At 40.3% G+C, this 12174-nt stretch overlaps 1 protein-coding gene across 1 annotated transcript in view; it reads left to right on the plus strand.

The window, feature by feature from the left end:
• The first annotated feature begins 172 nt into the window (after positions 1-172).
• wtip (WT1 interacting protein) overlaps positions 173-12174 on the plus strand; it is a 37535-nt gene continuing 25533 nt past the window's right edge. The window contains exon 1 of the mRNA XM_084409279.1: positions 173-1697. Coding sequence (XP_084265405.1) covers positions 455-1697 — 1243 coding nt within the window. The 5' untranslated portion in view covers positions 173-454. The remainder of the gene's footprint in view (positions 1698-12174) is intronic.

The raw sequence follows: 12174 nt of genomic DNA on the forward strand, positions 1-12174 counted from the left end.
TTACACAAACTAGTCCTAAATACATCGTTTAAAAAATGCGTTCTCGTTCGTCTACGCACTCAGCATCTCTCCAGATTGTTGCGAAATTCTCGGGGGGGAATTTCAGGCGAGTTGGATTCGCTGGAAACAAGTTTGCAGAAACAATCACGTAAAATCAAAGCGAGAAAATTCCTCCGCGCAGCGCGCCATTGACTGTAAAGACCTTTCAACTTTACAAAAACTGAAATTGACAAACGTTCGCTTGTGAGGAAACTTTGTCACGACGCCTGTATCGCCGCAAATCGACACACGGGGATCATGTATCGTGACGAAATGACGGTGATGGACTAAAGTAAGCGCGAACAGTCAACGATGGCTCGCCTGAGGCGGCATTTTTCCGTGTAAAATGCAGTTTGTGTTGTAGTTAGTGCTCCGCGCGCTCCCGCGTTCAACGTCCCTCAACTCGCCGCGCGACATGGATGAATATGACGAGGATCCGGGGCGCAGAGCGAGCAAACTGATGGAAAACCTCTCCATATATGACGTTTATCAGGATGGGATATACGGGGAGCCGAACCCCGACATGGAGAAAACTAAGCGAATGAATGGCAGCTCCGGGAACAAAGTCTACGGCGCGGCTCCCGTGCGCTCCGTCAACGGTAACCGACCCTCAGTGCCTCTGGATTTCTGTTCTCCGCAAAGGGAATCGGTTTACCCCGATCCCGACGCGTACTGCACCAAATCTGAAGTTGCCTTGCCGTGTTACAGCGGCGCGTCGGACCGTCTCAGGAGATACACGCACGCGGAGGTGCACCGGTACAGCACCGGCTGCGCATATGACGGGCTCGTTCCGGGGAAACAGGTGCCCGTTTCGGGCGCGAGGAGCAACAGCTTATGTATGGCCAACCCTGACGGCAGGTACACGGGCACGAGCCCCCGGTCCAGCTTGGCTTCCACTCACTCGTCGCAGGATCAGAGCAAACACACCAGCCCGAGGTCGAGTATCAGCAGCCCGCGGTCCAGCTTGGTGTCACCCGGTCAGGACGGGGGGAACAGCGTGATCAGTCCCCGGTCTAGTTACGCGAGCACGGCCAGTGACACCAGCAAACACTCCAGCCCCAGAACCAGCCTCACTAGTTACGACTGCGGGAGCAAACCGAGCAGCAACCGAACTAGCGGTATCAGCATGGGCTATGATCAGAGACACATCAGCCCCAGGTCGAGCACCACAAGCCCGCGTTCAAGCTACTCCGACTCGCGCTTCACGCCTGCGGGGAACCACGACCCGGAGAGCTCCGCGGTGCACGGGATTATCCCCGGTATCTGCAGTCAGGACGGAAGCGCGCGACCAAACTGCGTGATCAGTCCCCGGTCGAGCATCTCCAGCCACAGTTCCAGGAGTTCGCGGAGCTCCCGGGGATCGATGAGCGCTTACCCCGAGCTCCAGATCCCGTTACCGGAGGACTTCACTGAGCCAAACGGCCACCGCGTTCATCTCCAAACGTTTCCCGTGCTGGAAGAACCGCAACAGGAGAGTTCAGACGTCAATATCGCGTTTAGCTACGGGAAAACGGGCACCGGGGGGCAGCGCTTCAAGCTCCCGTACCAGGTCACTCCATCCCGGGACAGCGGCCCGAGTCAGGCGGAGCGGCGCCTGGAGGCCCTCACCCTGGAGCTGGAGAAGGAGCTCGAGCTGCACATGAAAAAGGAATATTTTGGTGAGTAGATCCAGAGTAACTTCTTATTAGTTTAGAGCACACACTTGTGCATTTAAAGGGGGTTTTCGCAGTGATGCCACAGAAGAACCATTTTGGATAACCTTTCAGCGAACAATCTTAAAAGAATCATTTTTATTTCTCTTTGTGTGCAAAAGAACACTTTAATCATCTAAATAACATTTTCCCTCCTTTTGGGTAATGGAAAAGTTCCATGGGTGTTAAAGAAACTTTATTTTTAGGGTATTAAAAGGGTTAGTTCACCCAAAAATTAAAATGATCCCATAATTTGCTCTGAAGCCATCCTAGGTGTGTATGACTTTCTTCTTTCAACCGAACACAATTAGTTAAATAAATACAATAAAAAAACTGGCTTTTCCAAGCTTTATAATGGGAGTGAATGGTACCTGAGATTTTGAAGCTCCAAAAAACGCATCCCTCCATCATACAAGTAATCCATACGGCTCCAGGGGGTTAAGTTATGGGATTTTGTAAGAAAAATATCCATATTTATAACTTTATAAACTATAATCACTGGCTTCCGGTAAAGGTAGAGTGACCTCTGACCTGACGTATGACCTATATGATTATATTTTATAAATATTTTATTATATAGTTATATAAAATAGTTGTTATATAGTTATAAATATGGATATTTTTCTTACAAAGACGCATAGATTCACCTCAGAAGGCTTTTATTAACCCCTCGTATGGATTACTTTTATGATGGATGGATGCACTTTTTGGGGGTTCAAAATCTCAGATACCATTCACTCCCATTATAAAGCTTGGAAAAACCAGGGTATTTTTTAATATAACTAAATGATGGGATAATTTTTATTTTTGGCCGAACTACCTTTATTTTTAAGAGTGCATTAAAGCTCTCCATATGGAGACGTCAGCTTTGTTTTTGTCCGCTTGAGCTCATAAAAACATGGGTTATTTTGAATAAACTTGTCCAAAATTGTTGGTGGAAAAGTCACGTTCACACCTTGACACACGCAAACCCCCTCCACCAGAGCAGCACAGAGCAGCCTTTGTGTTGGACTCATTAAAGTATCATTAGAGTGTGGGAAAACAGGTGTAAATCATGTTTAGTCAATGAATCAGTGTGCTTTCTGGACAAAAGGGTTTATACTTGAGCACTTTATATGTCTGACATTATGATTATCTTGGAGCGGGTTAAATCATCATTAATCCAGACTCGGTTTCAGCGAAAGGCAGCATGCAAACAACAGCAAATTCCCAAAACCTGGATCATATCACAAGGCATGTTGCAGCATATCGGACTGATGGCGGTGTCGTTTCATTCATTAGTGCAGGTTTAATGCTCAGATGTTGAACATTATAGCCCAGGAGACTTCATGACTCTGAATTATTAACTTTATCTGAAACCAAACTTCCTATGTAGAAATAAAAATAGACACAACTGACTTGATAGCAATCCAGTAAGAGTAAAGAGTAGGACGCACAAAATATCGACCATTATTAATTATTATTATTATTATTTTTTATTATTATTATTATTTTTGTATTATTGGTAAAGAGACATCTGTAAGATTGTAGAAAATTGTTTTTAATTGTCTTCCAATAAAACTTACTTGACAAATAATATCGACCACTATATCGGTATCTGACGATAAGCCTATATGTTCATTTCTAATGTTATCGTTATCGGCCTGATATGGAAATTGTACGATATATTAAAGACAATAAATAATGGATTATTTCCTTCAGCTGAAACACTTGAGATGCGCACTGTTCAACATGCTGCTTTTGAACTGCTTGAAATATGATTGGAATCACTTCAAAAAAAATAAAATAAAAAAAAAGTCTGTCAAATAGGCTACATAAAATGTAGAGAACATTATAATTGTGTGCTTGGAATATGGATTTTAATGGTGAAACTTTTGTTTTTGCGATCAGGCTCTCAAAAATTACATAATAATTTGGATTTATATTTATCTGCCAATATATATCGGTTATCGGCTTTCAAATATAAAGGATTATCGGTTATCGGTATTGACCAAAATGTTCATATCGGTGCATCCCTATAGACCTTATGTAGCCCCGCCCCTTATGTAGCCCCGCCCCTTATATAACCCCGCCCCTTTTCAGCGCTGCGCTCGTTGTCTTTTGACTTCCGGTCTGTATTTTCACAGCGATCGTCCGTGTTTATGAATGAACGTCTCATTTTAAAATCTTCCCGGTCTACTGACATTTGTTAACACATCTGCTTTAAACATTGCAATCCTCATGATAACTTTCGTTAACTTTTAAGTAAATCCACTTCAAAAGCTAATTACTCCTGGACAGCAGCGCCATAGAAATATACAGAGCGACCACAAAAACGGAAGTTAAAAGACAATATTCTAAAGATGGCGGCGCCCTCGTTTCTCTGTCGCATAAGGTCTATAGCATAGCGCTATGAAATGAATGTGAGTAGCAGCTCGGATCATTCGGTCTCCTGAGAATTCGCCGAGTGCATATATTGGGCAAATGTGAGCACAGTTTGAGACGTAGCTGGAGGCTTCAGCAAAAAGGACTTATTGTTGAAAGATCCTACGGGTAGATCTTGTTGAATTTAATCTGCTGACAGTATTATAATCATAGTTTTTGTTTGTTTGTTTATTTGTTCAGTGTGTTGTTTGTGATAAAACACTAGTTTTGCACCCGACCCACAGGGTTTAAGTATGCAGGTCGGCGCACGGTGCCAAGTGAACTACGAACTTTGGCTAAACACCGCAGTAACTGGGTGATCTGGCTCGTTTCGCATTGGGAACCTGCTGATTTCTGATTGGTTTTGGTCACACCGGGCATCAGCGGTAGACCAATCACAACAAAGGCTGCTGGTATCCCAACTGGCACTGCCCAAAAAGGACATTGTAGTCGGTGAGCAGACAAACAGGGTTCTTAGCGGCATGTTTTTGGCCCGGACCTGGACGGAAAAAGGCAAGTCTTCAGAGAGTACATACTTTGTCTCCCAGTTTGAACGCCACTTCCTGCCAGTGTCCTTCCAAGTCCTGAACATCAACAGAAATGTTCTTTAGAGGCATGTGAGCGTATGTGTGTGGTTTTCTTTTTCATTTTCTTAGGGAAATCCTAATTTGTGATTTGGCAGAACTAGCGTTGCTTTAGTGGAGGTGAAATACGGCAGCAGAGCAGATAAAGTGCCTTAAAATCTCTTTAAACCATAAAACTCCCATTTTCTTGCTGTAATGACCAGAGAAAACAGCATTTAAACTAGATGCGTGATTTAAAGGAATTGTTCATGTCTGCTGCTGGTCAGTGTTTGTTCAGATCATTAACACTAGGTATGAGCAATAGTAGTTGCGTTGTTTGCTGAGTAAACCCCACTAACTACTACATCCGAGAAAACACCACATGGGAAGTAAAACAAGCAGCTGTGAAACTCTCTCACTCTTCCATCCTTTTCTTGTTATTTTTATTTCTTATATGCATTCCATTTTTATTCCTGTTTCTTTTTATGTGAAGCACTTTGAATTACCATTGTGTGTGAAATGTGCGATATAAATAAACTTGCCTTACATGACTTTCTCAGCATCTTTTCAAGTGATCAAGTGGAGCTCACTAACGAAAGCTTTAGGTCTGTCTGATTGTCTCGTCTTTTGTGTCTCCGTAGCAAACGTGTGTGTGTGTGTGTGTTTCTTCTGCTGCCTGGAAACACATTTGCACAGGTTTAGTTGCAGGAAGTCTAGAGATGGAGGCATGACTGTGTTTTGCCTCTGAGAAGCAGGTGATGTGTTTTTCACTGCATGCCGAACCCTCTTTAGTCTGCATTAGTCTGCGCGCAAGAGCGAGCCCTCTCCGTTACCGTGACAACAGCTCCCTTAAAATCAATCTCGCCGGGTATTCGTGATGTGTCTTTCTGCACTCTTAAAGGGTGAGTTCAACTAAAAATGAAAAATATGTCATGGTTTTCTCACTGTCGTGTCGTTCCAAACATGCATCAGAATCTTCTCGCTGCTGTCAAGCTCCTAAACCGACAGTATTTCCCCCAAAAGAGGTCAGAAATGCAAGTTACCAATGATCTTTCCCTCTGCTGCAGCTCTCAAAGCTTATTTGCAGTCATGTAACATGCAAAAACCAATGCAGTTCGGTATAACTGACATTAAACCGAGGAAACGCCTCCACGCACCCTATTTGAGCATGCATGGAAATAAAGAGATTATCAGTGAATTATCAGAAAACTTCTAACAAAATATATTAGTGCATGTATGGACATCTTATAGTACTTTTCTGAGATCAAATGCATGTTTGTTTTTTTGCATGCAAAAGGGCACTGCTAATCATCTCATTCTGTGCATGGAAATGAAGAGATTATCATGTCTTTGATTCAGTTCAGTTCGATATCACGATGCACTGCATCCTCAATGTTCAAGTTTACTTCACATGTATACAATTTTGTCTGTAAATACAAGCAGTCAGATATATGACCTGAACCTTTAATTTGACCTGCTCGAAGAAAACACGCTTCTTGAATATATCAAACATCAAACAAAACTCAAGTCTGGGCACAGAAGACAACAAGCGTTTAGAACACGCAAAAGTGAACATTAAAAGTGATCGCTGCCATTCGTCCACGACACGAGACCGCAGCTCTGCCAGGCGCTAACAGCTCGGGGTGACAACGGCTGACGTGGTTTCTCAAGTTCGTGGTGTTATCCCCTGCATATTGTATTTGTGCGTGACATGATTTACACACAGCGTGTGTCTTCTCCAGGTCGTGCTTACCAGGTCGTTCATAAAGCCGAAATGTGCCCAGATGTCGGCTTTTAAAGTAGTTACTCGCACTTGCGTCTCGCCTCCCTCTGCCATTGTATGTTACCGCGACAAAGCACGTATGCAACAAATGGCATCAGAAAAGCATCAGTACATTATAATTGGTCGTGGTCTATTACTGAACCGATACCGAATCGTCCTCGTCTGCATCGCGATGTATCGATTAATTTCGACACCCCTAGTAGCTGAAACCAGCTCTGTGCAACATGCCACAGGTGTAAACGGCAATGTGTCTCCCTCGTCTATTTGAGTCTTATTCGTTCGACCAAAACTCATCTTAAAGCAGCCACACCAAAGCACTTTTCCTCTTCGGTCCCCCTACAGGTCGGAAGCGGAATTGTCCATTATCGCTGTCGTAAATAATGTAGCCTACAGTCGCGCGCACGCTCGCTGTTTATCCAGCACCGGCTTTGAAAATAGAGTATGTTGCATGAGTTTATGAAAGTATGATGTATTGCGACATCAGAAACGAAGAAAAACTAAATAATGACTATTGTAACGCTTGCCGTAAAGCAAGTCAAATTTGTAGTTTTTAAGTCTCATTTGAACTACAGAAACGCGACCCGATCTGGCAAACTTGCGTAGTGCGGTTATAGCCGATAGAGGGTCGCAAAGCGAATGCAGAAGTGCCGTTCACCCTGTTACGAGTTGATGAAACCATTTTGGAAACATTATTTTAAAGTAAAAAATAATCTTTAGTGGTGGTTTAATACCAGGTGTAAACTAAGTGCTCACTTTAAGTGTATGATTGGCCTTGAATTTTGGAATTTTGATTGGCTAATATTGCTTTTTTCCTTCACTAGTTTACATTGTTTTCAGAAAAACTTCGCAACTTTGGGTGGTATCACAAATAATGCAGGATTGGTTGAGTTTGCATTCAGTCTTGCGGCCGCGGAGTCTTGGCGGGCCTGAATGCGCTGCAGACTCTTGGCACACACTGAGTGTCTCTGAGCCAGACACAGCTGCTGGGGGTCAACGCCGATCACCTGCTCAGAATAACAATGATCTTAGTCCGCACACGTGCACACAAACGCGCACAAAACACTGAAACAGTCTGCGCCGCAACACTCGTAGCAAACATAGCTTTGCGGACTTTGAGTTTCTCAAAGTAATCTCCTGAGAAGAGCTGGATATTTGCTGGCACCATTTTCGCCCGCTTTTGTGCTGAATCAGCTGACCTCTGACCTCCATGTATCCACACAGGCACTCGGGATTCGTGGTCTGGTTTAAAATAAACACAGAATGAGACTTTGTTCACGTTCACGTTCTTGTTTTTTTTTTTGCTTTTTTGCATCTTGTCTTTCCAACATTTTGATTTGGTGCAAAAGAAATGCAATGATTGTGTGATTTGAGTTCTGAATGCACGGCTGTGTTCAGTGCGTTGTGGTTGTACATGTAGAGGTTTTCCAATCTTTCTGTAAAGATTCTGACTGTCGTCCAAACAGAACAATAAGAAAGCAGTAGGTGTGTAACAATATATCGCAATACAAAAATGCATCAATAATAATAATAATAATAATAATTTATTGTCATTGCGATGATACAACGAGATTATATTAGGGCATCAGACGACAGTGCAATTTCATGGAGTGCAAGAGATCAACAAAAGTATATTTTGCGACAAATAAACAACAAGAAAAACAGTATATGAGGTGAAGAATCATTAGTAACTAGGGAAAAGTGAGTATAATGGTGTGTGCTGCAGTAATGCAAAGTCCAGTTCACAGTTATTGCATTGGTGGATAATATGCATAATAGACGGATTAAGTGAGATCAACAATAGCACAAAAACAGGCCAAAGCGACTGTTTTCAAAGCGAATATTTATCATGGATAGTGACAATATGTATTGTGTATAGTTCACCAAAAATTAATATTACTGAGTGAGAAAAAATTTAAGTTTTCAGAGTTTTAGTGTCAGCACTACATTAAACTGCTATATATAATGTTGGATATAATGTATAATAATGCAATGGGGGGATATTTGTGTGTCCTGATAATGCTAAATGTCTTGTTACCAGTAAAAAGGCCTACATTATTTTACATATATCTAGTCAGTGACAGAGCGGAAGCATATTCATCTACAATAATTCTGTATTTTCAGCTTCAGAATCATGAATATTGTTATTCTGGTGTCTCTATTGTCCTGTGCTTTGGGTTTCAGCACCAAGTCCAAGACGATACATTTTTTTTGTTAACATTTTACCATATGTCTTGGAGTATCGCAATAATATCATATCGTAATATGTATCGAATCATTACATGATACATATACCCCTAGAAAGCAGCATAATCTTTGACCTGGTGTAAAACAAAGCGTTGAAAGTAGGGATGCTCCGGTCGATCGGCCGGAGATCGGTATCGGCCGATAATCACATTTTATGACTCGATCGGTACCCAATGAACTTGGCCGATCTCACGAACCGATCACGATTTGATGACGTCAACACGTGAGGACGTACATGATGCGTGGGGACTTGGCGCCGCAGTCATGTCATCGCCGGTGTGGAATTGCTTTGATGTTTCGAGAAACAATGAAAAATTTTTTTTAATTTTCATATCAGCCAGAGAGGAAGGAGTTGTCATTCTCGAGCTGGAGGATCTGGTACCAGTGTGTACCTGGTGAGAAGAGGAGTACATCTTGTTGAGTTGCCAACCCTCCTCATTACATGTGTATCTCTCACTGCGGTTCACACAGTCAGAGTCAGCACAATATTGCCTTGTTTTGAGTGACAAATAGGCTACTATCTAGTTAATGGTGTTTTAAATCAAGCATCACTACTAATGCTAGGTTCCACTGATGTTAAAGGTTCTTCATGCTTAGCTTTAAACTGTGTTTAGCTTTGTTCAGCTCAAACCATAAGTACCATTTGTGCTAAGAATGTATTTGTTTTCATGCTTCAGTTTTTATAGCGCTAGCAACGGCGATGTCATCATGGCTTCGATTTCCAGGGAATGAATGAACTGAATGAATGCAATATTAGTCACTTTAGATAAAAGCATCTGGCAAATGCATGAATGCAAAAACCAGGCTTTTTCATATAGAATTTTTTTCACCTTCTCTTTCGATTCTAGGGTAAAATATGACCTTCTTGTTTTAATGAAAGTCTCCCTTTTAGTGTTTTTCTTTTCTTTTTTAAGTTGCTGGCCAACGTGGGTCTTTTTTCTCGAAATCCGTGTACTTGACATACTTGTCAATACTGTTTTTCACCTGCTATATAGTAGGGAAGAGTGCAATTTTAGATGAAGCCAAATGACCATTGACAAATGTATCCAGTTTTAACTGATTTGGCACAGACTACCCAATATTGGGTTACACTGACCCAGCGCTGGGTAGCTTTCTCATTTGTATTGACAGTAAAAATGACCCAGTTGAGTTACAGAAATTCTACCCAGCACCTGGGTTAAAAAATATATTAAAAACAGCCCAATAAAATGACCCAACATGCTGAATCCAGCACTTGGGTTAAAAAAATTAATAACCCAGCATGTTTTAGAGTGTGTGGCACTGGACAGATGAGGAAAAAAACAAGTCAGCCACACCGAATGACAGTCAGTCTAAAATGCGGATCAACATTGTGATTCATGCGTCTTCAGTCGGCTGAACGTGTGGTTAGTCACCGCTGGGTTAGTTGTTCCTAAGGGTTATCCAGTTTAGATACAATAACAATAGCTTTGTGATTCCACTGCGAAAAGTCATGTTCTGTTGAACACAATCCTTTAAGTGAAATATTTCCCATTCACATGAAGCCGTGCTGAAGTTTTTTTCCTGGTTTATTATGAAAGCTTTTATCCAGCTAATGAAAAACCGTGCATTTCTATTGGTTACTTGCTGATAATAAAACGCGAGTGTGGTAAAGACATTTGCTTACAGCTTATAGAGTAGTCTTCTGAACATGCTGGCTGACTGAATGTAAAAAACAATGATCAGAAAGAAACTAATGACACTGTGGAAAGACTGGTATTGTTAGCCTATTTTGTTCATAATTTTTGTACTTTTCGTACTTTTATTGTGCTAAAATTATGCTTTTTTTTTGTCTTGTGTTATAAATCAAGAACACCATTTTCTTTACAGCAGAGCATTAAGTTGAACTAAATTTTTTTTAATTAAATGTTATTATTATTATTATTATTATTATATCATTTACATTTTATATTTACATTATTTATACTTTTATATTGTTTTGTTTTTTATTTTTACATTTATAGTTTAGATTTATATTATTATTTTTATATTATTTATATTTTATCTAATATTTATCTATTTGTTTTTATCTATTTTTTTATATTTATAGTATTTATAATTTTTATATATATTTTTTTTATATATTATTTATACTTTTATTCAATATTTATTGAATATATCAATTTATTCATTTGTTTTTTTAATCATATTTATTTTTATTTGTTTTTCAGTTGTTCAAAAAAGTTCAAGGAAACACTGTTAAAAAATCCATGACGTTTCCAAAGTCAACTAGTACTTGGGTTGAATAACTGTGAGCATTCTGATCATGATTATGATTTTTGCCATATTTAAGCAGCGCTGCTTCTGATTCTCGGGGTGAATAATGTGTGCTTGTGTGCAGAAGTCGTGCGTGTTTATGCAGCCGCGCCTCTCAGCCGTAAACCCGGGACTTTAACAAACACGATTAGATCAGAAGTGCTGGATTCTGGGACACGACATTCCCCCTCGATGATGCTATAATTATCTTGATGAGTTAGCCATTAAGTCACCGAGAGCTTATCTGATGAGTGTTGCTCTTCGAGAGCCTGTTATCACACGCACAAATGGGTTTTATGTAGATTAAGCTTTTTTCTTAAATCATTAAGGGCTGAATATATTTCCTGTCTTATCAAACAATCGGTTTGTGGTTCGGAGACTGGATTTCCCGAAACACTGCGTTCAGTTATCAGAATGTTGTTGTTGGGAAGATGATGTTGTGACCTCAGCGTGACCATGTCTAGATGTTGACCGTGGCCCCGGTGTGGAATGCGACCCCCGACGGAGGCCATCTTGTTCGTGACACTGCATGCATTAGTCTTGCTGACTCATTCTCCCATGATGCCGAGCACTTCCTGTGTAACTAGAGTGAACAATGACTGATGGGTTTTTAATCTTCCGTCACTTCTAAATACATAATTTCTCTCACCGTTATTTATTTAGCACTAGTACACAGTCAGGCAAAAGTTCTCAACGTAGCTAATAAAACATTCAAAAACATAAAACAATAATGAGGATTCAAATAGCACAAATAGGATAATGTTATGTTTGGCTAGCTCTTTAATAGTTAATGTTTGCATCGAGTAAAATTAATTCCCTTGTTTGTCAACCCAATTTTTTGACAAATCAGTGAATGATTAAAACAAAATGTATATTAATTAATTCAAAATACATTCAGAATGAAATTCATATCAGTGGCATAAATACACTGATCATATTTTTTATTTCTGTATTAAATATCAGATCAATTTTATGACAAGGCAAGGTTAAGGTTGTAAAATGTAAAGGAATAATTCATGATATTTGGAGAAAAAAAACTTTAACAACTTTTCTGATTTTGTTACTATTTTTTTACTTGACGGTTAAACCACATTTTTCTTAAAAGTTTTTACAAAATGATACGAAACCAATATAAATACATTTCTAATAAGTTATTAATTAAAAAATAGTTGTTTAG

The sequence above is a fragment of the Rutilus rutilus genome, assembly GCF_951802725.1.
Source record: "Rutilus rutilus genome assembly, chromosome: 5".
Classification (NCBI taxonomy): domain Eukaryota; kingdom Metazoa; phylum Chordata; class Actinopteri; order Cypriniformes; family Leuciscidae; genus Rutilus; species Rutilus rutilus.